The sequence below is a fragment of the Trematomus bernacchii genome, unplaced genomic scaffold (assembly GCF_902827165.1).
Source record: "Trematomus bernacchii unplaced genomic scaffold, fTreBer1.1, whole genome shotgun sequence".
In the NCBI taxonomy this organism is placed as follows: domain Eukaryota; kingdom Metazoa; phylum Chordata; class Actinopteri; order Perciformes; family Nototheniidae; genus Trematomus; species Trematomus bernacchii.
Window position 1 is genome coordinate 2,112,132 of NW_022987477.1, and position 27,907 is coordinate 2,140,038.

The window sequence follows — 27,907 nt, forward strand, 5'->3', positions numbered from 1 at the left end:
CATAGAAGAAAACATGAAAACAACACACTTTAATGCAGGACTTTTGCTTGTCGCTTCTGCTTGATATTATTTGTAACTGTATTTATACTTTTCATACACAAAGGAGGGAATAAGAAACACAATTAATGGAAAGGCAGTGGATTGCATTAGATTGTGTAAATGTGGCCACTGAGTGTATCATTTCAAACCAATCCATTTACAAATATTTTAATGATAGTTGTCCCTATGAAACTAAATTAAAAAGCCCGAAAATGTGACTGCAAAAGTGTTTTTAAAGCATATTTCTCTCACTTTGTCAGCTTTTGAGCTATGATTTAAACGAAGTAGAAACACAAAAGGATCAAGAATTAGCTTTTGTGGGAGGAAAATCAAAACACTAGTTAAAAAAAACCTATGATAACATTAAATATTACACATATAAAAACTAGGTACAGTAGCCTATAATATGACAATAGCATATACATGTGGTGCAAATATAGATATTAGCTCTGAGAAAGAAATATACATGTATGAATGATAATTATAAGAACATTGTGATTAAAAAACCAAACAACAGTACACAGGGAAATAGTCTTAGACCTTGGATTTATTAAGTTAAATGTACAAAAGATCAATGACTTGATACATTTCATGTTTCAAGGCTTCGTCATCAAGACAAAATGTACTGTCCCAATCGAAAGCCTCCAGCCGTCTCACTGCCTACTGCCAGCTCTCAAAGAGACACTCCCGTCTAAATCACAGTACAACCTACTGTATAACGTAGCTATGTCATCAAATAGATTTGTATAGAATGTAAAGAAATTTCATACAAAAGTGCAGAACAATATGTATTTACAGTATAATCTTTTTTTCATATAAAAGAAGTTCAGCAAATCCTGTGTGTGCTCTCTTTTGCTCAACTTATAAAAAAAAAAACCTCTCTGCTTTGGCAGTGAACATTAAGTGTTTACAAGCAGATTCAGATAAGGCACTGACAAGGGTCGAAAAAAGATTTGATCATTCCTTAAGTGCCACCGTATCACTACACCTCCATTTTAAAGATGACAGCATTTAGCTCTGGATTTCCAACTTGACCCCTTTTTGGCGGTATTATTGGAGAGTGAGGTGTCGCGTCAAGTGGTCATTAAATCAAAGTAAAGGCATGGGGTGACTGGATTCATACTGAACTAAAAAATTGAATTTATTTTCATACTGATACAATGTGATTTGGTCTGTGCAGACTACTGTGCACCAAGCTGCCGTAACATAGAAAAGGCGTATAGGGCTCTGAGGTGAGAAATCGATCCATAATGACTAATACTGAACATGAACATAGCCCAAAGTTTCTGACACTTTTTCTTTGGCTACTGTTTCTCCAATGGACTCAAGGCTCACTGCACGGGAAGCTGGAATGACTCCAACAGTACAGCTGGTATTGCTTATTAGACACTGATGCAAAAAGTTTGGTTCTTTTTTTCTTGACACAACAATTCTCAATGATATAAAAAAAAATGCTTCAAATAGAAAAATATCTCCGTTGATTATCCTGCACGTTGGAAATGTTTCAATGCATGATATCAAAAGTGCACAATCCATTCTAAAAACGGGGGGGGGGGGGGGGGGTTTCTGAGTGCCGTGAAAAAAAGACATTCTTACTTACAAACTCTTATTGTAAGGCGTTGACAAAAATACATTTACATTTTTTCAGGTGACGATAGAAAACTTTGTATTGTATGTCATATAAAATATATTCTACCATCTCTACACACAGCTGATGAGTAACTCACAGCAGGGGTTCCCAACCTTTTCCCCCTCACTCATCTGTGATCGTCGCCTACATTTTTCTTGTATTAAACCCTTTGTAATTGAATTCAACCCAACTGCTCATGAAATGAAAATCCCTTCTGTAACTCACCCTTGACATTTAGAGTTATTTTAGCTGAAAAGATGATATTGAAACTCACTTCCCACTATCAGTCTTTTATTAAAACACTTATACCAGACTTATGAAAATTGATATAAAAGTGTTTTTTGTGTGGGAATGAATTGCAATCCATAATCTTTCTACATATCCCCCTGTACCCCCGGTTGGGAACCACTGACTTCCACTACTATCCGATGTGGTCGACATTACTGTCAGGCTGAACCTGGACATTGTTCTGCGGCAGTAAATTAGTAAAAATCCCCCAAATCTTGAGGCGTCACTGCTCTTGGGTCACGTTTCCTGCTCTTTCAGTCAGTAGCTTGTGAAGCCACTAAGTGCTTTCTCGTTGTTCCACTCTTGGGGCAACACTCGACATCGACCTGGCCTCTTGGTGACGAATCAGGCTTCATCCACACTGAAAAAACTGAAATGCTTACTCTAAATAAATGTATTTTGTCAACAGATTACACATAATTGTATTAGGTTAGTTGAAAGCAATAATACAAATAATAATTTCTGCTCTGTAGTTTCAGTTTCTCCCACTCTACAACCATTTGCACAACAGCTACCTACATCTGTCATTTATATACTATTCTATGTATATAAGTTTCTACTACTTCAATAAAGTGTCTATCTATCTATCTATCTATTATTATGTTGAACTTGATATTTTATATTTAAACGTAATACTATTGCTTTCAACTAACCTACTACAGTTATGTGAAATCTGTTGACATAACACATTTAATTAAAGTCAACGTTTCAGTTTTTTCAGTGTAGTTGCTGAGGGATGCAGCGTTCCTGGCAAGGCAGACACTGGTGATAGATTTCCGGGCAGGAAGTTGGAGGGGGAGGCCCGGAGAGGAGAGGAGGGGAGAGAAGGGGTGAGGGTCCTCAGAAACAGCCCTGAACGAACGGGTGGCTGAGCAGAACGTCCGCAGTCGGCCGCCACTTCTCCTCCACGAACACCTGCCTCAGGAAGTCCCGCGCAGCGTCCGACACCGAGTCGGGAAGGATGGGCTTCGTAGGCTGCGTGGCGATTTTAAAAATTGCCGCCATGGCCTCGTACTCGGCCCACGGAGGTTTCTGAGTCAACATCTCCACCACGGTGCAGGCAACACTCCTGAGGACAGAGGACATAAGATAAGATAAGATAAGATAAGATGGACCTTTAATAATCTCCGTGGGGAAATTCAGTAGTCTAACGGCAACAGGGTGAGAATGAAATACAGGACAGCACAGATTCACATAGATTAATACAATTAAGGATAAAATCAAAGATAAAAATAAGTAACTATAAAATAAGAAATGAATTAAAATGAGGTTAAGAATAAGACGTATTTTTTTAATATTTTCAAATGCATTTACTTCCAAGGTATGGAGGTAGATTTGTCTCAATATTATTTGTGTAAACAGATCAATAATCCGTGTGTAAATATGTCATCTTTAAATCTGAAGCACCTTCCACGAATGCAAAATTGTAAACTCACAAAAAAAGATCTGGAAACATATTTCACAAATACAAATAAGATCTGTGAATAGTATAACTAAATAAAAAATATCTGTCTAACATCTACAACTTTCAATCAGGCATTAGTTAATCAACAGTTATGGTCCAATCAGGACTCCCAAGCCAAGTCCCTACAGACTGAGCTACTTATGCGACTTATATGTCATTTAAAGTCATATTTCACCCCAAAAAATGACTATTTGTATCCCAATAAGTACATAAACAGTCTCATCTGATGTTCATTCCTTACCACACATCAGCTTTCCGGCCATATCCCTCCCCATTGATGACTTCGGGGCTCATCCAGTAGGGGGTGCCGGTGACGGACTTGATCCCTGTGCCTGACATGCAGATGGTCTGGATACGTTTGCTGGCTCCGAAGTCTCCCAGCTTCACGTTCCCTGTCGAGTCTCTCAGGATGTTAGCACCTGGAGGAACCAAACAAAATGAGCTCAGCGTTATTCAGGGGTCTCGGGGGGGCCGTCAATAACCTTTAAGGGTTTCTCTGACGGTTCAAATAATGAAGTTACAGTGCGGTTACAGAGTGCATGTGCCAGCACTTCAACGAAAAAAACCACGTAAAGGTAAACTTTTCCGATGGCCTGACACGTCGGCGCTGTTTGAACGCTTGCAGATGCACATAATTAGCACTTTGACTCGACTTTACAAACACTTTTCTCACATGAGAGGAATGTTTTTTTACTAAAAATCAACAGTCTGCTCCATGTGGATCGAACCCAAAACCCTCCTGCTTCACAAATGTTCCTCCATGTCTACCCCGTTTCCTTCAGGCTCTGTTTGATCAGTGACTAATGAACGCCACTCACTCTCCACACCCTCTGAGAGACTCAATATGTGACCTTAACTTCTTGAACCTGTTTCCACTGCCTTGTGACAATGTGAGACTCTCCTATAAATCACCTTTAAGGCTCCTTGGAACATTACATCCACATTCATTTCATGGACTGCGATGCCAAGCTCTATTTGATTGTGCTGACAGCCCCTTTAATGCACAGTGGAGCTCTTGTGCGTTAGATGAGCACACACCGTATATTACACATGCATTTTAAGTGGAAAATCCCACCCACATACTGTATGCTGGCCTGTGTCCTGTGAGACATGCTATCTTTTTCCCCCAGTAGACGGTTACTGTATGTTTCCCTCTTCTTGGCCAAACTACAGCCTTTCCATCCGGTGTTGTACATTTTTAGACTGGCCGATTTTCACCAGCACGAAGCCTAATATATCTCAAAGGGGAGATCAAAATAGCACATACTTTCCAGAGCCGGTGAATAACCAAATGAAGGATATGTGAAAATGAATGAATGGAGCTTTTTCCTGTCTGCAAAATAAGCCATGAAGTCACCTCAAGTGAGGATGTCCCCTGGTTTTTCTAATCCAATTTAACCGACCCTGACCTTCAGTAGCGAGCAGTCGGTGTTACCTTTGATGTCTCTGTGTACGATCATGTTGCTGTGCAGGTAGGACACTCCTTGGAGGATCTGCCTGGTGTATCTGCGGGTCACCTTCTCCGTCAGAGCCCCGTAGGCTTTCAGCTGGTCCTTTATCGAGCCCTGCGGAGACAGAAAGAGTGGGGTTTAGAGGAAGTTGGTTGTGAATATTCCCCCTTTTTGATTGCCTTCTTCTCCCACATTTTACATCGCAGATACTCTGTTCCAACATCAAAAACAGGCTGCTAAATAAGGACAATGCGTGCTATTACTCCGGACATTCATAACTTTAATTATTCTAGAAATATGAACTATCATTCTTCAAAATCTAAGCCAGCATTTTCAGCTTTTCAGCTTTTCAGCACACACACCGCAATTTCTTCAGGAATTGCATTCTCTGGATTTATGACCTTAATGTTGGCTTCAGTGTTCACTTAAATGATTCTTACAGCTGTGGGGTATGAAAGTATAGAAGGATGTGTTTGATACTTGCAAAAACAGTTCCAGCTGGAGCGGATTCATTTTGGTTTTATTGTGCAAGCCAGTTTTTAAAGTATATAAACACACAATGTGCCGAGAGAAATCTGCTTGAGTCCAAACACCTTTCCATGTCCTGCATTTCCTTTCATTTCCTGTCTCAGTTCCTCGTGAGGAAATGGCAGGACCTGATCCAGTGACACCTGTGACGCAGTTACGGACTCACGCAGAGAAAACTAAAAACTGGACCCCTCCAGAGCTCTCAGAGGGACAACATTACTCCCTCTGGGCGATTAAAGTCTTATCGGTCAGCCGTGCAGAGCCGCAGTCACACAAACACTTGGCTTTGTCACCTTCCCTCTTTCCCACTGCCAGAAAAACTAACATAAACATTTCCAGTTTCCAGACAATGTGTGACTAAGACGCTCAACGCCACTCAGGGAAAAAAGAAACTAGAAAATCGCCCAGGAAATATTAAAACCAGGCTCTGGGGCGACAGCAGCTCATTAAGGCGCTCATTTAGACAGAAAATGATCTCATAAAGTGCGCTGTGGTGCTGACATCAACCTCACAGGACATGTTTACTGACAGCTGGTGACATTTCAAAAATTGGTTTGAAGCAGATGTGGCTATTATGGGGTTCGATTGGATGTTTGTTTGTGCCTATCTCTGCTGCCACAATATGACGATTCCTTGTGACCGTGTCTAAATCATACTTCATTGCCTGGCTGTTGGGGACCTATAAAAGCTGTATTCAAATGAAACGCAGAATACGCACCCCGGGCATGAACTCCACAAAGATGGTGAGTTTCTTCTGCTCGAGGTCCCGAAGACAACCGTAGTACTGAACGATGCGGTCGTGATGCAGGTTCTTCAGCAGCTGGATCTCACACTCCAGAGCGTTCACCTCCTGCAGAGAGGACATTCAATTAGGAAAGGCACTTTTAAAGGTCTCCTATTATACTGTTTTTCATCAATATATTATAGGTCTCAGATATATCCAGAACATGTCTCTGATTGGCTCGAAACACCAAACAGCTCATTGCAGCATCCCATAATCCCCTCTGTTTCAGCCCTGTTTCAAAAGTGCTGATTCTCTGTCTGTTACTTGAGATGAAAATAAGGAGCCCCTCCCCACGCCCCTCTGAGAGAGATTTGGTTACAAAGAACTCAATGGTGCTCTAGGAGGAGATTCAGGTGATAAGGTGGGGGGGGGGGTTACCTTTGTTGGTGATTGGCTAATGGTTGCACAAGCCAAAAAAATCGTTATGACATCATAAAGTGTCCAAAATCTGATCAGCTCATTTTCAGACAGGTTTTTATAAAAATGGATCAGGACAAAAAGAGAGAGAATCTTTGTTTCTGAAACTTTCAGAGTCTCTTTCCACAGAGGGGACACATGTTGATGTAGAAGAGACATGAAGAAGAGGGGACACATGTTGATGAAGAAGAGACATGAAGAAGAGGGGACACATGTTGATGTAGAAGAGACATGAAGAAGAGGGGACACATGTTGATGTAGAAGAGACATGAAGAAGAGGGGACACATGTTGATGTAGAAGAGACATGAAGAAGAGGGGACACATGGTGATGTAGAAGAGACATGAAGAAGAGGGGACACATGTTGATGTAGAAGAGACATGAAGAAGAGGGGACACATGTTGATGTAGAAGAGACATGAAGAAGAGGGGACACATGTTGATGTAGAAGAGACATGAAGAAGAGGGGACACATGTTGATGAAGAAGAGACATGAAGAAGAGGGGACACATGTTGATGAAGAAGAGACATGAAGAAGAGGGGACACATGTTGATGTAGAAGAGACATGAAGAAGAGGGGGACACATGTTGATGTAGAAGAGACATGAAGAAGAGGGGACACATGTTGATGTAGAAGAGACATGAAGAAGAGGGGACACATGTTGATGAAGAAGAGACATGAAGAAGAGGGGACACATGTTGATGTAGAAGGGACATGAAGAAGAGGGGACACATGTTGATGTAGAAGAGACATGAAGAAGAGGGGACACATGTTGATGTAGAAGAGACATGAAGAAGAGGGGACACATGTTGATGAAGAAGAGACATGAAGAAGAGGGGACACATGTTGATGTAGAAGAGACATGAAGAAGAGGGGACACATGTTGATGTAGAAGAGACATGAAGAAGAGGGGACACATGTTGATGTAGAAGAGACATGAAGAAGAGGGGACACATGTTGATGTAGAAGAGACATGAAGAAGAGGGGACACATGTTGATGTAGAAGAGACATGAAGAAGAGGGGACACATGTTGATGTAGAAGAGACATGAAGAAGAGGGGACACATGTTGATGTAGAAGAGACATGAAGAAGAGGGGACACATGTTGATGAAGAAGAGACATGAAGAAGTGGATTTTGCATAATAGGTGTCCTTTAAAACATGCAGAGTGTGAGGACGGTCTCGTTTACCTTGCTGGTTTCCTGACAGTCGGAGTCAAAGGGCACCTGCTTGGCGGCCAGCTCGCGCCCGGTGTCAGCGTCGTAGCAGAGGTAAACCTCACCGAACGCCCCCCTCCCCAGAAGCTTTCCCTGACGCCAGTTGACTGGAGCCCGCGGCGCTGCAGAAACCAGACACACCGCATGATGAAAACCAGTAAATCATTGGACTTGCTAAGCCCCTGGAGGCAGACACTGATACACTGAAAAAAAAACACTGAAGCATGCGTCAAAATCCACTGTCGCTCTCCCACCAGAAACCCTGTTAAATAATCCCCACTGCAGACCCTCCCAGATGGGGAAAACCCTGATAAATAACCACAAAGAGAGCATCTCCTCCTCCTCACACTCTCTGAGACTTTGGGTATTAACAGGCCTTTCTGCGGTGGTTTAGACGGTTTGGTCTCGTGTGGGCGAGCAGACGCAGACGCCTGGGCTTCTGTCTCGTGACAAAGACAATTTCTGGGCAGCGCAGAGCGAGGACTGACTGAAGACAGATGGGATCAGAGAGCGAGTGGGTTGACGATGAGAGGGGAATTCTCACTGCTGTCAGATACTGTGTTACTTAACATTAGTTATACTCCCTATCACTGTGAGGAATTTAAACATGTCTTCTTATCAGCCATATTACTGGAAGAGCTTAATCTGTCATGATGTTACACAAATTCTTGTCATTCTTTTTTATATATCATCAATTTAAAGAGGCCTTTGGGGGTTTTGGGGGGTTTTATATAGGTTTGTGTGAATGTAAATTGCCTGCGAAATCCATTATGTGAGTTTCTATATTTTGTTGTGCACCCAGGACGCCTTTAACAATGGACTGGGTATACAAGTTTAAACCCCTAAGTGGATTCTCCTGCAGCCCTACTCTTGACCTGCAGAAGAAAACAAGTCTAAACTGGTTTGTCTTATTATCCACAGGAACCAGATGAACAAGACAGATGAACTTCATATGAGTCTGTCTACGTGTTTTGGTGTTTCTTCACTGCTTCCTGAGACTTCATTTCAAGTTTTCAGGGATCTACTTACACTTGGCAGACCCCCGCTGGCAGCTCTTCTCGGCGGTGCGTCCCAGAGAGCGCAGGTCGCCGTACTGCATCGTGTTTTCCCCGTTGTAACTGCGCGTCCGGCTGGAAGGAACCAGCTGGAACAGGTTCTCCTGCGGCATGAAGCTGCGAGGAAGTGTCCTGCGTCCTGAAAACACACATTTAGACACATTAATGACTTCACACACATTAATGCACATCATATCACATGTTGCACATTGCAAAGAAAAAAGCGATTCTGATTCATGTTGTGTTTGCTCTGTGAATGATTTGATGTTGTCTTACAGTTACACTACAGATGTTACTGTGCATAAAGCGAGCTCTTGGCCGAGAAGGAGCAGAGTTCCTCTCGCCGCTCCGTCCCACTTCCTCTCAGACAGGAAGCAGGGCGCTGTGTTTTTATACAAGTTCGGGTTCACCACAGGGAAACGTAAATCACTGCTAGCCAAGGTTAGCCTCTGAGTAAGCAATTACAAGCAGCTGCCTGGAACAGCAAGCCAGCACTTCATGTACCAAATCTAACCACAGAGCAGGAGGGAAGAGGCACATATTTGGAGATATTTGATCTGGATGTGATGAAAAAGGTGTGAGGAGGAGGCACCGCCAAAAATGTGTGTTTTGTCCTGCTGTGGACTTCTGTACAAGTGTACTCCGTTATGTATTTATATATACCGTTAGTTTCCCTTATAATGTGTTTTTGACCTATTATACCAATGTGTAGACTGATTTGGGCTTTAGTAGTTTTAGGGTTTTTAGCACATGTATTTCCTTTGTATGTTTCTGTATTATACATAAACCCTCTCCAATTCTAGATATATTAATAATATGTAATGTTAACACTTAATGTTTAATGTCTTGGCCAGTATTCTCAAGCTTATTGGGGTGTCCCATTTCACCAGTGCTGGAAAGTACATTTACTCAAGTATTGTACTCAAGTACTTTGCTCACATATTTGTACTTAACTTAAGTATTTCCATGAAATGCTACTTTATACATCTACTCCACTACATATCCAGATCCATTCTGTATAACCAGTTCTTTTACTTTTGGTGCTTGAAGTATATTTAGCTGATAATACTGCATATTAAATCAGGAATTGTGCAGAATGAGTACTTTTTACTTTCTGTATATTTTGATAATTTAATAACTATGTGCTTTTATTGAAGTAGAATTTTGAAATCAGGAATTTGACTTGTAATGGAGTGTTTAACCCTCCTGTTGTGTTTCCACCCCCCCCCCCTTACTAATCAAATCAAACCGGTCCTGTTTTAACTGCTATTACATTAACACAAAAACCATTAATCATCACCAAATGTCATTTAACACCCTTTCAAACTGTGAATATTGTATCAGACTACTGGTATACATGAACAACTGCAGTACATATACAAAGAATAGACACTGAACATGTATTGCGTGTGCCAGGTGTGATCCATGTGGGGGGATGGGCACATAAGAGCGGGAAATGTGTCAAATTGACCGGGAACACCATGGGTGTTACAAAGTTGACTAAATCATCCAAAATTCAATGAAAGTGTTGATCAGTAATTGTATATGTTCAAATGTCTACTGTGAAGGATATCATGAAGCCTTAATGCAATCGAATGTAAAACAAAAAAGTTATGATTGATGAAAGTAGTAAATCGGTCAGATTTGACCCGAAGACAACAGGAGGGTTAAAACCATAGTATTTGTACTTTTACTCAAGTAAAGTACTTCTTCCAATACTGCATTTCACATGTTTCCATTATGACTTATGATGGTACTTTTAATCAAACTTTTGAATAAATAAATAAATGAAAGACAGAGTGGTGTCTGTTCAATCTGTGCAACAATAGTGTTGTTGTTAAGCAGGTTTCTTACGGTCTCCATAATCCTTGCTGCGATTGGGCAACTGGAACTGCCGAGGGAAAGTCCCTCCTTTCCCGTGGCGACCTGAAGAGGGAGCAATAATGAAGTTAATAAAGCCTCAACAACAACTGAAATCTCATTTAATAGTTACAGTACTTCTAAATGAACAGTTTCACGTTCAATGAAGCAGATTTAATTTCATAGAGCTTCTTAAAAACAAACATATTGCTGCCTAAAAGAGTGTCACATGTCAGCTGATCACATCACACTGACTTTTGCTCATCCTTGCATGTCAAATCAAAGTTGAGGAGCAGCGTTATGGAAGGGAGCCTCACACACACACACACACACACACACACACACACACACACACACACACACACAGACACACACACACCGAGCAGAGCTGTGTATCGCCTCGCTGCAGCCAAGAGAAAAACAGCTCATGTGTGCTAGCTTAGCGTTAGCTCTGAACCCAGTGGAGCAGTAAGTAAAGGCAGGTGGGGAGCAGTGCTGACGCAGGCGAGCGCCGACACACACACACACACACACACACACACACACACACACACACACACACACACACACACACACACACACACACACACACACACACACACACACACACACACACACACACACACACACACACACACACACACACACACACACACACACACACACACACACACACACACACACAGAGAGGGGAGAGCGATGCAATTGAAAGCAGCTGTTCTGTCAGATGACTGCCTCCCCTCGCGCTGTTTTCGTGGCCGTATCCCAGGGAGACGGGAGTTATTTTTTGTGTTTGGCAGCGCGGGATGGAGAGGAAAAATCTACTCACAGGGAATGGTAAACAAATACTGAAGCCCTCAGCAGGAAGGGCCACACAGTTCCACATCTGGGAGTGTGTGTGTGTGTGTGTGTGCGTACGTACGTGCGTGCGTGCGTGCGTGCGTGTGTGTGTGTGTGTGTGTGTGTGCGTGCCCCAAGTGAGTCTGCAAAAAAAGTGCTGCAAAAGTCTGTGTACACAAGTGTAGCACTCCCTAATTCACAGCGCGGGGGAGGAGAGAAATGACCAGATTGAGAGAGCGGCTGCAGCGCGTCTGTTGGTGAGGATTAGTGCGGCGTTATCTGTCATCCTGAGCCATTTGATCTGCGTTCTGAAGGAGAGGGACTCACAGGGAGCCAAGGGACAAGGAAGGGAAGTGATCATGAAAAAGAGAGGGAAGCAGCAATGTCTATTAGGAGTTTTGAAGAAAAAAAAAAAGCGGGCGAGACGGGAGACAAATGAGGTGGACAAAGGGTACACAGAGGAGACTGTTGAAGATGGAGCAGGAAGAGTTATGATGCTATCACACTGCTTCATCACCTCGTGAGACACAAGAAATACTACCGAGGTATTAAAACACCTCCACAATAACCCATTCTTCATTTGGAGCATTTACTACCTGATAAAAACATCAAGTAACATCACCCCCTGCCTCATTAGTAATCTCAGGACGCCACTGGGGGGGGAATTGTTTATCAGACTATCATGAGCAGCACGAACATGAGCTTTTATTGTGAAAGCGATCGCGTGGCTCCACATAAAGAAACAGTCTAATGATGAACAAGCTGCAGATTTCTTCTCTCTCTTACCTTTGTATTCGTAGTTGAGGTTCAGGTAATTGTTGTCCCGGTTGCTCTGCGAGAAAGGAGGACTGGAAAGACAAGAGGGGAGAAGTTAAAAATGACTTCAAACTGTTACAAAATTCAGTGAAAAGTTACACGTTTTTAGGGTTTTTCCTTTCCTCTAGTGTGTAAAATAGGTTTTTCTGCATGTAAATTGTATGCAAAGAGCTTTTTGAACATTAAAGCATGGAGACATGTCCCAGTAGAGACACTAAATAAACCTGGATTTTGAGAAATCTGTGGTGCTAAATTGCTAAAAAGTGGCAGTGAAACTAACTTCCATCATGCAGTTAATGTGTTGTACGTCCCGCCCCCTCCTCTGCCCCCCCCCCGACCCGACAGAGAGTGACGTCTCTGTTGACCGCAGGGCGTCGCGGGGCCACGAGACCCTGGATAAGGGGCACGCATGCCCGCTCGGCAGGGAAAAGTTCCATGCACTCGTTTCCTGCCATTGTTCTGCAGCCTGGAGCCCAGATAAGCCTCGTGCAGGTAGCGCCGTTTCCGCTCTCTGAACCTCACTCTTACTCACTTTTCTTTTTTGATTCCCCCCCCCCCCCCTCTCACTCTCATTCTTTCATGGCTCTATTCATTCTCCCCCCCCCCCCCCCCCCCCATGTGATTCGTCATGTTCTTGCACCCCACTCAGTCTCCCATTTTTATCCATTTCTTGATAACGGAGGAATCCAGGCGTCCAGATAAGAGTGTCTGTGGCAAAAGCAAAGTGACCTGATTCCTTCCTGCTGGCCTCTCACACTGTTTACAAATATCTGTGTGTTTAAACTGTAGTATGTGCTCATGTGTCTCATTGTTGGTGTATAGGCTACTGCTGGAATATGCTCAATGAAAGGCAGGGTTTTTTTATACTAGGGATTGTAATAAAATACATTTTGAAGTAACCCTCCCATCCCTGTTTGCATTATCAAGCACAAGCTCCGTGATGCATATCTGTGCATAAAATGAATGTGCGCTTCATAAATCTCGATCCAAACAGACTCATAAATCTCCCACGGCGCGATGACTCACCTGTCCAGGGCTTGATCTATTGATTGACAGCTGCTCGACAGTGAGTTGTCGGCGCTCCCGAATGGATCCAGCATCTGACAGGTGTAATAACACAGGGGGAATCAAGGGTCATGGAGCATGCAATCATCAGGGACAGAATATAAAGCAGAGCAGAGAGAGACATAGAGGGATGTGGAGGGGCATGAGCACTGTCTGTCTGTCTCATACATATCATACACAGCTAGATTAGAGACTATATGTACAGTACTGCCTCTACTAGAGATACTATCAATACTAATAATATACTGCACTTCATATCCATGGATACTGAGAGAGTAAACACTGGCAATGCACTACAAATCAAGCCTTCCTATATGTGCAATGCAGCAAAAATGGAGAACCAATGATCAAGGTCAAGTCCCCTAAACTTGACATGCTATCTTGATTAATTTGTTTATTCTTTTCTCCCCTTAATTGTTATTATTTATGACTATGCATATTTTCTTGTTGTTTTTTTTGTCTGCTGTACTTCATGTTTTGGTTTTGCACAATTAGTAATGTCTCATTTTCGATGCAGAAGGATTTGTAAGACATAGAGTATGTACATGTTGCAATTCTGTATGTTCTTATGTTGTCCAAATAAAGAATAAGTAAACAAAAATGGAGAACCACTATCCTGGAAGCATTGCCTTATAATACATGACGGGAAACAACAATTTCATCAAATCATAGATGTGTGTTTACCCAGAACTTGTGTGTAAGAATTAGCCTTAATGAAATATACAGTCTGTTTCGTCGCAGCGATGCTCTTACGTGCTCTGGGATGAACTCCCCTTCGCTGTGGATGCTGGTGTAGGATCCCTGGCGAGCGATCTGCTGCTGCTCTTCAGGAACGCTACCGGGAGGAGGAGACGTCCGACCGGTGTGCAGGGACCCTGGAGCGAGGGGAAGGGGGAACAAAATGAGAAATTGAGTGGTGAAGGCGAGGAGGAGGGGGATGATGATGAAGAGATGAAAGCAAAAGGGGGCAGAGGGGAACGTCACAGAGTTATTCATGGGAACAAGTTCAACAGTGCCAACTCGACGAGATGTGATTTACTAAAGCACACAGCCGCCACCTCTAACCTCAATTACTGTGACTAACGCTGCCATGGCTGAGCGGAGACTGAGCGCTCGTCCTTGGCAGCGTTAGAAAACCTACTGAGAGTCTGTCACTGGATAGCAGTCGTACTGAAAAAAGTGGGGGGCAAAAAGAGTGGAAATGGGATTTTTGTCGACCAACCAGGAAGTTATTGCATTGGTTCCCTGGTTACGCCTTCAAGTGAAGATCAACGATGTATGGTTTGTCAATTGATGTACAATAGTAGAGACTAAGCTGAACACTAGTAGCTTTGAACTGTTTAATCGAACCTATCAAATGTGCTTTATAAATAAACCTTGATTTGATTTGATTTGATTTGAATGTACCAAATGTATTTTCTATGTGTCTTCAATCAAACTAGAAGAAAACTGTTCATTGGAAATTAAATCTGAGGCAAACACGTGTCTTTTCCAGCAGGATAGATACCATACACCACTTTTATAACTTGCACAGCTTCACATTAACACAGCTAAGCTTAAGTTTTAAATGAAGGTAAAGACCTTTGTGCTGCGTGATGACGTTAACGCCGACACAAAGACATTCACCAGTGACGTATTTGATGTCGTAGAAACACGTACTAACACCAGACCTTGTTTCTGGCATCCAACCAACAAACATTAAAAAACCCATTGACTGGAAGCTCCTTCAGTTTCTTACCCCCCCTCTCTCTCTGCTGTACGTCAGTGAGGCTCTCATCACTTCTTCACTCAAACGTCCACTGTGCTGTCACCTCTCATCTACCACCCCCCCCCCCTCCTCCTCCATCTCTCAGACTAGTGGAGGAATTGACAGAGGGCCGGTGTAACTCTTTACAATTTAAACGTCTCGGGATGGTGACGAGGCTACGTGTGAAAAGTTGGCGCTGACAGCAATCACACAGCGGTTTTAGCTGCATTATATGACGACTGCATCATTGACCTTTCTGGAAATACCTGATATAAAGGGTGTTAAGAAGAGATTCAGACAGAAATGGGAGAGGTCAGGATTTCACAGATCAAAATAAACCTGTCGCTGTGGTAACAAACGAGCTAGGAGGGACAACAGAAATGAAGCGTAGCGTGTTATCTAACCGCGGAGTGTGACATGGAAACAGAAAGTCCTTTGTCTGTCTGAAAGGAAATGTTGAATCTTTAGTTATTGTGCCAAGAGTTAAGATGAGAATGATGCGACTCTGTTATCTGTTAGATCATCTGGTAAACATACAGATAGAGCCGAGCAATCTGATTAGCTAAACTAGATAGCTAAGCTAACCGCTAGCATGGCTCCGTCATAAGGTAGAAAACCTTTTCCTACAAGTATTTAAGCTCACAAATTAACATGTTTTATTTTACTTATTGATCCATACAATAACCTTAGTGAACAAACTACAAGTCGTGCTTTTCCTACAGCTCAACATTCCAACACAGTCTCACGGCATTTCGTGTTATAGTCATGAAATTAATCTATTGATTCGTGTTCACCAACACGATTTCGCCATTTTTTTCGTGTCACACAGAACGATTTTAAAAGCAATGTAAATAATAACAAATTAGAAGGAAAAAGAAATTAAAAAAAATACAGATTTCAGTATTCTGACACAGAACAATTTTAGAAGCAATGTATTTCTATTGGTAGTATGTTTCGTGCCTGCACCAAATAATAACAAATTAGAAGGAAAAAAAGATGACATAAAATACAGATGTCAGTATTCTGAGGCTCTGAGCCATTTCTTTTCCTCACTGACGGCAACACAACTCAGACATTATACAATTTAAAATAAAAGGGATAGGGTTAGGCTTAGGGTAAGATATTGAGTAAGAACATGTTTTTATGAACCACACAGCTTCTGGTATTCTAAGACCCGACCGGACAAAAAGACGTGTTGCAGTGTTCCACAACTTGTTAGTTACAGTATGCTTCATTTCCTGGATCAGCTAATATTGAAGCAATCTGATAACAAATCAAGTTCCTAGGGAGAAAAATTAAACCATAAAGTTACATTGCTGTATTCAAATCTGACAAAAATGATATGGTGGTTAACACAAAAGAAACATGCAGGCGATAACTGACTGTTATAGGACTTAAAGTTTAGGACTTGACTTGCATGGCCTGTCTTGACTTGAGATGCAAAGACGTGTTCGTCAGTAAGCTTTAAAGTCTCATTTTGTCACCGTTTGACAGATCATCCGCTGATTCAAAGCGCGAAACAATCATCAAGGTGACGATGCAGACGGAGAGCTGCTTGGTATGAGAGCAGACACTTGTCCTTGCGTTGACCTGACATCTCTCTGGCTGTTAAACTTGTCACTTTCACCTCAGATTTGCATTTGTCCATTCTGACAAAGCGTGTCCCTCATCTTGCCATTAACATTTCCGTGACTTTGGCATCTCTTGGTGTCGTAAATCGACGCTGACAAGCCACCCTTGAGCAGGTGAACAAAACAACTTTGGTTGTATTTTTCGGGAAGACTTTTACGTGCATTGGCTTTTTAATTGTGTGTGTTTCTACAGTTGGTCTCACCTGTTGAGTGTTTGCGGACCCTCTCAGAGCCCTTCAGCAGGGAACCCTTGAGGTCTCCGAGTGACCGTGAAGACCGCATCTCGCTCTGTTTGTCCCTACTGTTCACCTGCAGGTACTACAGAGAGAAAGAGTGCACAGGAAGTGGAGAAAGAAAAGGAATCAGGAGAGGAAAGGAGGACGGCATTACATCATCGTACAGTTACATCATCGGAGTTTGTTTCCCCTGCAAACTCATGCAGTTTACGGTTACACAGAGACAATGACTTCCTACAACAGGGTTCACACAGTCAGCTGTTTACACTTTGATAAGATGACTTCTCTATTTGTCTTATAGTGTCTAAATCGGGGGTGTCCAAACTACGGCTCGGCCCGCGGACCATTTTGTATCGGCCCTCAGCTAATTCAAAAAGTATAACGGAATAAGTTTGGACACCCCTGGTCTAAATGATCAGGGACTCACATGGTTGTTCTTGGGGGTCTTCAGCAGGATCCTGAGCAGCCCGTTGGCCCCGGGGCTGCAGCCCAGCGTCAGCACCGCCTGCTCCAGGTCCTCCTGCGTCTTCAGGGGCTGCAGCAGCTGAAAGGACAAGAAAACATACATCACATGACCTTTGATCACCCATTGTGCCAGAAAAGGTGGCGTGTATAAGCACATGCGTGTCGTTGTCAACATGTGAAAGTCAAAACAGTCAAACATATGAAACCTCAGTCATATTTATGTATTTTATTTTATGGCGTTAATTGAAAGGTTTCAATATGAACCACAAATAATTACGATTAATGATCTGGGGGAAGCTCGCGAGTGTCTGTGTGTGTATACGTGTATTTACCTGAGTTTAATATTCTGAAAGCCAAGACTTTGTTTAATTGAAATCGGATGAAAACAAACTGTAACGGACCCTGCCGTGTTATCTATGATTACTATACGCCTTACATTCATAATTTCAGCCAAGACTTTGTTTATTTAAAATCAAACAAAACACCCGAACCCCGAAAAACTATTGTTTTACGCAAATCCACGTTCATTTTGAAATGAGCCGTTGCGACTTCCGAATGATTTCGATAGAGCGGGTCACATATACAGTACTTCTAGTCAAACTGAGCCTCAGCTAATGGAAGAGAATACATTCATTTAAAGAAAATCACATAGAAAAGTCAAGATTTGGGTAAACAGATACAGTGGTTTTGGTGAATGTTAGGGATTTACCTACAGAAATGTGCAAAAAGTCATCATTTTAAATCAGTACTGAACATTTTGAAGTTGCTGACGTATTGACAAAGGACTCAAATGGTGCAAATGAACCTGCATAAGTTATACGTTGCTCTAATCACATTTGTGTACCTCTTTCTCCATGAAGAACATGTCCATCTGCTGCCCGAAGGCCTCGGTCACTTTCTGCAGCAGCTCTTTGATCTTCAGCGGCCTCTGGAACGGGATGATCCTGAGAGAGAGAGAGAGAGAGAGAGAGAGAGAGCGAGGGGTCAGAGGTCGCAGAAAGAAGCTGCTGTTGTGTCTGGCTCGGACATTCATCAGCTCAGGCTGTGAAGGGCAGGGTTAGGGGGGAGTTTTCCACAGAAAAAAGCAGCTGACTGGCAGATATACTACTCATAGTTCACAGGAAAGTGAAATGGGAAAAGAGAAAAGATTTAGAAAGAGAAAATGAGTTATAAATCTAGTTATTTTTAACATGTTTCCAGATTGTATGACTGTGTAAGAGTATCTTTCAAATCCATTTAATGACCGTAATTCTGCGGCAACAGGCAGTGGTAGCAAGTACTTTACTTAAGTATTTCCTTTTTATGCTACTTTATGATGATAAATATGAACATAAATCACTATGGTACTGTTATGGATGGAGATACCAGGCAGTATATACAAATATATGAATGTTATATCATCCTTTAAGAGCTGCAAAACTAAAATGACAAACACATGAATGCATCACTAATTATCTAACATATAAGATTCCAAAAATGGGCCACTTTGGATAATGAGAAGTTTTAGATTTTTAGATTTTGCAGGACGTTTAAGTATTTAAACACTGCGCTATTATCACTTCTCCTTCAGTATAACATAAGAGGAACCATGCAGAGGTCACTGGGTCAAGGAGAGGAGCGATGTGATGCTGAGGGGGGAATTCATCAATGCAGTGAAAACAGAGACAGAGTGTGTTATCTGCCGCTCGCCTACGTGTATGACTGAGTGTTCAGCCTGTCGGGCTTATCTGCGGCCGTTATATATGTCTGCGTGCGTGTTTGTAAAACTCTACATGCATGAGTGTGCTTCCCAATCAGTGTGTGCATCGGCCACTGTTTCAACACCAGGGCCTCTCTCACTAAGCCAGCACAAAGGCAGATGGGAAACTTCCTGAGAGGAAGAGGGGGGAAGAAGAAAAAAAAAAATACAAAATCTGGAGCGGGCGGCAAAGCAGCAGGATGTGTGTCTTTGCTCAGAGAGACAGAGAATTAGCACTGTCGTCCGTTTAATGTATTCTTTTTATGTGTCTTTTACTGGTGATATCAATTTTCTATGACTACTTTAAGAGGTTATCTGTGAAACACTGTGGACTGCGATTCTTGTATGAAAAGTGCGTATTATGAGAGAGACTATCCTCTGTGTTTCTTCTCCTCTCTTTCTGATTTTGAAGAACTATCTCTTCATAGTATCCTGATAAAAAAAAAAGGCTTGATTTTTATCCCATCATTCCCTCATCAAAGGCTCTTCCTATCTTAATGACTGCTCATTGGTCCGCTCATCTGAGGAGAGGATTCTGGGAAGAGGCCGGCTGCAGATCAGAGGCGAGCACCAGCAGCTCTCTGTCTCTGTTTATACTCGCCGATCATGTGTCTGATAAAGAGTGAGAGGGATGTGGAGGGAGCGGGGGGGGGGGGCAGGGGGGCGAGGATGCTGCTCCAAAAGATATGGCTTTCCTTCCTCTCCGAGCGAGCATGTGCACACACAGATTTGCAAAGTAAAAGGAATGCTCTCTTTCTCGTATGATTTCTCTCATGAACACCAGAGAAAAAAACACTAGAGGAAGGTCTGGCTCTGTTCCTTTTACTCTCTGGCAGGAGACCCTGAGGGGGGGGGGGGGGGACAGCTCCTATTTCCTGCCTCAAAACCTTCAGCGCTTGCCAATGAAAAGACACAGCGTCCAATTAGATTCCATTGTGGACAGTTATCCTGACTCAGGGACTCCTAATAGCTCGAGTGCTGTTTAATTCACACTGGTGCTGCAACTTGGATCACGATCAAACTGTTCAGTTGTTTTTTTAAAGATTCGTTTGGTGAATTTATTAAAGTGACAGTGGAGAAAGACCCCGTACAACTCAACAAACTGAGTCCAATTAAGTTGTTTCTTAAATAGGAAGAAATAACCTCAGTGTTTCTCAAGATTAAAAGAAAGTTTTGACATTGAGAAATTGGATTTTATAAGTAAGTTAGTTTCAGGGGCTTCTTGTTTTCCAGTAGGGTTAGTTCAGATGCTTCTCATTAAGTGTTATGGGATTTTTTTAATGTGATACTGCCTTTGTTTGTGTGTGTTTTCTTACTGAGCGGAGTGTTTGCATTAACTACAAACAGAAATTAGCTTATCGTATACATGTTATGTTGGGCTGATGCTCTGTACTTTTCCATGGAAACATTTTGAACACTCAAAGTAGGTGTAAACACAACACTGACGATTTAGCACATTTTAAGTTCATATGGCTAACACATGTATACATCCAGCAGGTAAAACAGAGACCTTAGCATTCATTTGGAGTTCTCTTAGCTCTGTTGTTGGTCTCTGCTAACTCCTGAAAAAGGAAATATATATTTTTAGCTGCTAAATGCTTCCCTATGTTCACCGGCTAGTCGCTAACTCAGTTTGTCTTTCGTTCGGTCTTTGGCCGGTAATGTACTGTTATTTTTTTAGAGATGTTTTTGTGTGGAAAACAGCTGGATGCAAGAAATAGAATTGAAAGTGAACAAAAGCAGGCCGGTACTGGATCAGAAACCAAAATAATGAGGTGTTCATGTTTCTTTCCAGATTCCTCCCTACCAGCAACCCCCTTTCATAATGACATAACAATCTGATCCATTGTTAGTATGAAAATATTGATTAGAGCAGCTTAAAAAAGTGAGGTAACAAACTCAGGATATCCTACTGACATCCCAAACAGTCCTTACGGTAAATGAAGGAGGTCAGAGCTAGGACGAGATGAGAAAGAGGTTTAATAAGGAATGCATTTTAAATAAGAGTTAATGAAAGAGGTCTTCCAGGGTGAGCTGTGTTTTGGAGAGACTGTGAGGCAGGAACGCACACGGAGAGACAGGAACATGAAAAACTTGCAGCAGCAGCCAATTATGGCGGCGAAGGCTTGATGTGAGGCCGTCTCCCTCGTCTTCCTCACTCCTGAGAGCCTGTGGTTTTTTATAATCACAGCCTCGCTGAACCAAAGCATGTCTCAAGGCTCTGGCCAGTCTCTGATGTGTTTCCCTGTAACAGTAAACTCTGTGTTTGTCGTCCCCCCCCCCCCCTTAAAGAGTTGTTTTGGAGCCAGGATAAAGTGTGTCTGTGGACATATCGCTGAAGAGCAGACCTGCACACAGCATCCTTACATGGTAGGCTTTTCTTAAGTATTTATACTGGGCGCCTTAGCTTTCAATGAGGTAAACAAACTGTAAGGCGGGTAGAATAAAGACGTCTCCAGACAGTGTAACCCTGTTTTTCCTCTGGTGGTGTGATAGAGGATGTGGTGTTAGTTTGCCTGGAAGACTTCACACAGTCTGTTTCTCCCTTTTCTTTCCCCTTCTCAAGCGGCCTGAGAAACACACGGCTACAATGTCCAAAGCAGGAGTTCTTTCCCTCTCTTTTTATGCTACCCTGGCATGTAACGGCGATTTCCACGAGACACCACAATCCCAGGCATGGCGAAGCATAACAGAAGGAGGCAGGGCTTTGGACACAGGAGTAGAAAAAACAATACGGATCCAACATACCGTTTCTCTCTCTCATGCTCCAGCTTGACTCTTAAATCCTGTTGAGAGGGAAAATGACAACAGAGGGTGGTGGAAAGTTAAAACGTGGGATTTGTAAGCGACATTGTAATGACACATGGCTGAATTTTGTTCTGCAACACAAAGACGGCATTATCTTCCAAAACCAAAGATTCTCTTTTCAGAATGGCATGACTTCAGGGTGCAGGAATGTGGAGGAGCCTGAAGTCTGCATGAGGTCATGGGGATAAACGGTGACAGTGACGGGTTCAAAAAAAAAAAAGTAGGGATTTTACCCCGAACGCTAAGAAGCGGAAACTAGTCTCTGCTGCTCTTCTCCGTTTGTTTACGGCTCATCGTAAACATTGCAAGAGGATTTACCAATTATCATTCCACAGAGGGAACAAACGCACGGATAAACAACTTCAGAAAGTCATTAAAATAAACAAAATCCTGGAAAGAGGCAGGGGATAACTTTGCAAATGTATGTTCAGATTATTAAAAGATCCTTTAGAGATACATAATTGGGTTTGTTTGTGTGCATCTGCAGCTACATACAAGCCCTCCTTACAAGCACAGGCAGGCGTAAACATATTACGCCTGTGCTCGCCTCGTTACATTGGCTACCACTCAGTTTTAGAATACAATTGAAAATGTTACTGTTCGCATACAAAGCCCTAAACGGTTTAGCCCCACCGTACCTGGCAGATCTTTTAAAACCATACACACACACGGTCACTGAGGTCGGCTGACAGATTACTTCTGCTAGTCCCAAAATCAAGCTTGAAGCAGCGAGGAGACAAGAGCCTTGGCAGCTCCAAAATTATGGAACGAATTGCCCCTCCAAGTTAGACTTGCTCCAACTCTGCCTCGTTTAAAAACCCACTTCTTTTCCCTGGCAGGTATGACACTTAAATTTGGGTTTTTATCTTACTAGTGTTTTGTATTGTTTGGACGTCATGTCGGAGAGTTTTTCAGTCTGTGGCTTCTGATCTGGTTTCAGTGTCTTGTGTTCGTTCATGTCCTGTCTGTTTTTTATGTATTTATGCTATGTTTTTATACAGTTGTTGATGTACAGCACTTTGATCAACTGTGTTTTTAAATGTGCTATAGAAATAAAATGGATTGGATTGGATACGATGGCTGACAAGTTATAACGGCCCAGGAGAAATTAGAATCAGAATCGGAGGATGAAACCCTCATTATTTGTCACACACACGCACACAGTGACATTTGCTAAGTTGCGTTAGCGCCTGTCGGGCATCGTTTACAATAGACTGTAAAAACACTTCTAATGAACGCACCACAGTCACATAATCTTCTTGGAAATGTGCTTAAATTCAACTGCAAATAAGCTTTTTATCCTCCCCTAAAACTGCAGGCCAACCTTCACCTGACTTTGGCCGCCAGCAGCTGTCAGTCGAGCTAAAAAAAAAAACGTTTCTGTGTGAGATCCCAGAGCGACGGTGAAGGTTTAAGGCTCTGCTGAGCGTGTGGTGTGTCGGGTTAATAAAATGTAATAAAGCAGAATGTGGGACAGCTTTAATGTGCGCTTAACTCAGAAACCTACACTCACCCCCTCTGTAGGTTTAGACGATGGCTGTAAAAATGTTATAGTTTACATGATGAGCAGCAGCTGTGATCGGACTGAGTTTACATCTGTTTCAATACATTTACAGCAGAGAATCTATAGCTATTAAGGCGACGTAATCCACTTTACATTCACTTAACATCCATATTATTGCAGGTTTTTTTACCCAAATAAGGCTAATTCATGCTTCAAAGATTGCCGTAGATGTGCATTTATACAACGTCTTTCTTAAATGACTGGTTCGTGTTGCAGGTTCCTGTTTCTGTTTGATATTATTCTACTTTTTAGCAGAAGAAATTCTCCGTAACCTGCTGCTCATCAGTAAGGAAAATCACTTTTTACCCATTTCATCCCAATTTACACAGAATTAAACCTTGTTTTTTTGTTTAAAAAGACAAAAATGTTGAATATTTTTTTACTATAGTTAGTAAATTTGGTATATGTCCAAGTGTAATAAAACAAATGCAGGAAAAATAAGGGATTTCTGATTCTTAATTTGAATAAAACACCCATGATTCAAGTGGTGACCATTCATTTTTCTTGCATATTGAAACCATGCTTGTTATTTGTGTGCCATATACATGAAGGAACCCTCTTATTCTGACATTTAAACAATTAAAAACAAGTCAAATCTGACCCAAGGACATCAGGAAAGTTAACAAAAATGTCGTGTCACTTTAAATACTCGTACCTGTTTGTAGAGCAATGTTCTGACTTTGGGCTTGTGGCTGTTGTGCTGGGTGTAGCAGCGGCCGAGGGCTGCCAGGTCCTTCATTATGGAGTTCAGCGCCTCCTCGTCATCTAAAACACACGAGATAAACATCAGAAAACACTCTCACTCAACTCAACCTGACAGAGAGATATATCAACTCACTTTCCCCGGGGACATAAGGAACCCATGTGGGCATTCCTGCACATTTAGAGAGTAATGCATGTGTGTGTGTGTGTGTGTGTGTGTGTGTGTGTGTGTGTGTGTGTGTGTGTGTGTGTGTGTGTGTGTGTGTGTGTGTGTGTGTTTGATCATTGCTTGTGTTGGCTCAGGACAGACAATGAGGCAACACCTGAGGCATCTTCTACTTCCTGTTCTGATGCCATCTGTGGAGTTTCCATTGTGTAAAACAGTCCAGTTGTTTATACGACGTTGCCAAGGATCACCTTATAATCAGAAGCATCTGAACTCTGAAGAGACATCCCTGGGAAAGTGGCTGGTTCAGAATAAATACTGTAGTTATTATCATGTTTTACCTACAGTGCCCTCACACACTAGAGTAGGTTGTCTGTAGTAGAAAATCAAATACCTATAAAGCTGTGTTTTCTCTGCACACCACCTGTGTGTCTTCTCAGATCTTTATCGCTCTTCAGGTGCGAGTAACTCTGAGTCTAACAACGCCGGTGGCTCTCAAACTCTGCACTCTGCATACAAAAGCTGGGAAGGTGTTTAATAATGCAATGTGTGTGTGTGTGTGTGTGTGTGTGTGTGTGTGTGTGTGTGTGTGTGTGTGTGTGTGTGTGTGTGTGTGTGTGTGTCTCAGGGGGAAATGCAGCCTTGACTGTGTGTGGCCCGGAGCTCGGTTACTAAGCACATCCATGCCTCGTTTAAATCAGTGGGGTGATTCCAGGAAGCAAAAAGTCTTGAGTTAAAATATGAAATCCTGTAGAGAAAAATATATATTTTTTGTCAAACGCTGAGTAATTCCGATTTTAAATGGCTGCAGGATTGAGGGTGTATTTCATGGGATATCGGAAGCTAAACAAGAGCAAGTCAAGTGTTTTAAATTCCAACATCACCCATCAGAGGGGAGAGGTAGCTTTCATTAAAACCCTTAAAAATTCATTTAGCAAACCAAGAGACGACGCTCAGCATTTAGCCGCTTCTTCTTTTCTCACTTCTCATCTCCCACTTCACACTCTCCGCCACACACACACACACACACACACACACACACACACACACACACACTTTCATATCTGAAGGGGGCAATCATGCAGATGAGCATGTCAGACATTACCATATCAAGAGACTTTAATGGAAGCAATTATCTGAGCCCGGTGATTACAATATAAAGAAGAGGTCGTTGACCTTCGCTCCCGCCTGCCTCTCAAATGAGCCCCGGGTACTTTCATTAAAAACACACACACACACACACACACGCACACTTTGCTTGGAAATCAGGACAGGTGTGTGCCCCGCAACGCAAACAGCAGAAAAGGTTTAAAGTAAAGGGGATCCGTGTGTGTGTGTGTGTGTGTGTGTGTGTGTGTGTGTGTGTGTGTGTGTGTGTGTGTGTGTGTGTGTGTGTGTGTGTGAGAGAGACCACAGGGGACTGTCATTCACACAGAGAGCGTGATAGGAGAGCAGATGGAGTTCGAGATGCCATTTGATCCTAACGGTACGACTCTTGGCTGTTCGCAGACACTGGGTCAGTTTGTAAGGTTCACAAAAGGGACAAAAAAACACACTAACGGTTATTTTTATTTTGCTGATAATCTAGATTAATTGTTATGCCTGTCCATGTCAGAAAATAGTCATAAATGTCAATATAGTGTCTCAAAGTCTGAGGTGATGTCTTTAAATGTCCTGTTGTCGCTGTTACAAACGGACTGGAAATAGACAATTCAAATGAAAGCCTCTTTTATTGTCACACATGTACACAGCCCCACACACAGTGAAATTCAGTTTCTGCGTTTAAGCCATCCTAGTACACGAAGCAGTGAACTGGCACCGGCAATACCAGTCCTTTTTCCTAGTATATTCTATTACTTGGTCCAATCGAGCGACCCTCCGATTCAAGTCAAGTCAAGTCTCTCTGTCTGTACCTGTGTACTCTCATGTTCCCAATAACCCAGCTTCCCCCACATTTCTTTTTGGTGTCTATCTACGCTGGGATCCTGAGTCGTGGCTGATCCTGAGTCCTGATCTGAGTCCTGGATTTCGAGTCGTGGCTGAACCTGTCCCTGCGGTCCTGCCTGACTCTCATCATGCTACTTCCCTGATGGCTCCCACAGGATTGTTGACATCCTCGTGGATTCATCTTCTTATTATAGACACATGCATTTCCAAACATTTGGTCTCCCTGTGTTGTAAATGTATTATATTTTCGATTTACACACGGCATCTATTGCACGTCTGTCCGTCCTGGAAGAGGGATCCCTCCTCTGATGCTCTCCCTGAGGTTTCTCCCATGTTCCCCTTTAAACTGTGGGTTTTCTCTGGAAGTGTTTCCTTGTACGATGTGAGGGTCTAAGGACAGAGGGTGTCGTATTGTCATACTGATATTCTGTACAAACTGTGAAGTCCACTGAGACAAATGTAACATTTGTGATATTGGGCTATATAAATAAACATTGATTGATTGATTGATTGAAGTCAAATCCACATAGACTGAGCTATTTCTGCCCAAAGATAATCACTCAAATATGATATAAAATAGAGTTATAATAAAAACTAGTTAAATGTATTAATAAATTATCAAAATAGCTGCTGATTAGTCGACTAGTCGTTGCTACTCCACATAGAAACGCAGATTTACAGACTTGAAATAGGGATGCACGGAGCAGAAATCTTACTCAACACCATTTCTGATAACTTAACTCTGGATATTCGCAGTGGATGTTTCCTGATCCAATTCTAAATGTGAAAACCTCACTGCTTGCTCCTTTTTAACATAAATTAACATGAGGTTTGGAAATTGCAAAAACAGACCACCCTGCCTGAATGAATGTACTTGATCATTTCCTAATGATGTTTGTTTAATAAGGGCAGAAGCAGTTTAGTGAGTGGATCTCAAATCCAGATATAAACAGGTGTGCATTCAACTGGTGTAAATTCCAGGTAAATGTTCTGAAGTCATTTCACATTTTCCCACAAAACCTGCCAAGTTATTTTTACCTCGGCTAGGATAACCCATTATTTTCCACCTTTCAGCGAGCTCTGGAAAAAGGCTTAAAATAGCTTATTTCTCTTAGTGATGTCACATCTGCTTCCTTTAGCTACAATATGCTAATACCGTATTCCTACCAGACCAAATAAGGCTGTATCAGGAATAATAGTAACTAAGTACATCTACTTAAGTACTGTGCATTTTCTCACTTTAAATCCAGTGTTTCTTGGACGTTTCTCCGAGAAAAAACTCATCAAAACTAGCTTGTAACTTCTACTGCCTCTCTATGACGTCTTTCGTTCACCTCTGACCCAATCAGAGAGCTCTGGAGGAACATCTGGATTGAGGTGGACGTCATGTTTGACGATCCCAATATAGCAGCGAGAGTAAAGTGAGGAACAACGGCACACTCCCTCATT

The 27,907-nt window shown here is 42.3% G+C and overlaps 1 protein-coding gene across 1 annotated transcript in view; it reads right to left on the bottom strand.

Moving 5' to 3' along the window:
* Positions 1–566: 566 nt before the first annotated feature.
* Positions 567–27,907, bottom strand: part of map3k22 (mitogen-activated protein kinase kinase kinase 22) — a 40,923-nt gene continuing 13,582 nt past the window's right edge. Inside the window, exons 4-18 of the mRNA XM_034146949.1 lie at positions 24,299–24,408; positions 22,020–22,057; positions 18,378–18,477; positions 17,496–17,612; positions 17,036–17,150; positions 14,208–14,329; positions 13,416–13,489; positions 12,360–12,421; positions 10,728–10,799; positions 8,848–9,012; positions 7,792–7,940; positions 6,120–6,251; positions 4,858–4,987; positions 3,664–3,841; positions 567–3,026 (exon numbers count right to left, since the gene is read on the bottom strand). Of these exons, the coding sequence (XP_034002840.1) occupies positions 2,798–3,026; positions 3,664–3,841; positions 4,858–4,987; positions 6,120–6,251; positions 7,792–7,940; positions 8,848–9,012; positions 10,728–10,799; positions 12,360–12,421; positions 13,416–13,489; positions 14,208–14,329; positions 17,036–17,150; positions 17,496–17,612; positions 18,378–18,477; positions 22,020–22,057; positions 24,299–24,408 (1,793 nt within the window). The 3' untranslated portion in view covers positions 567–2,797. The remainder of the gene's footprint in view (positions 3,027–3,663; positions 3,842–4,857; positions 4,988–6,119; positions 6,252–7,791; positions 7,941–8,847; positions 9,013–10,727; positions 10,800–12,359; positions 12,422–13,415; positions 13,490–14,207; positions 14,330–17,035; positions 17,151–17,495; positions 17,613–18,377; positions 18,478–22,019; positions 22,058–24,298; positions 24,409–27,907) is intronic.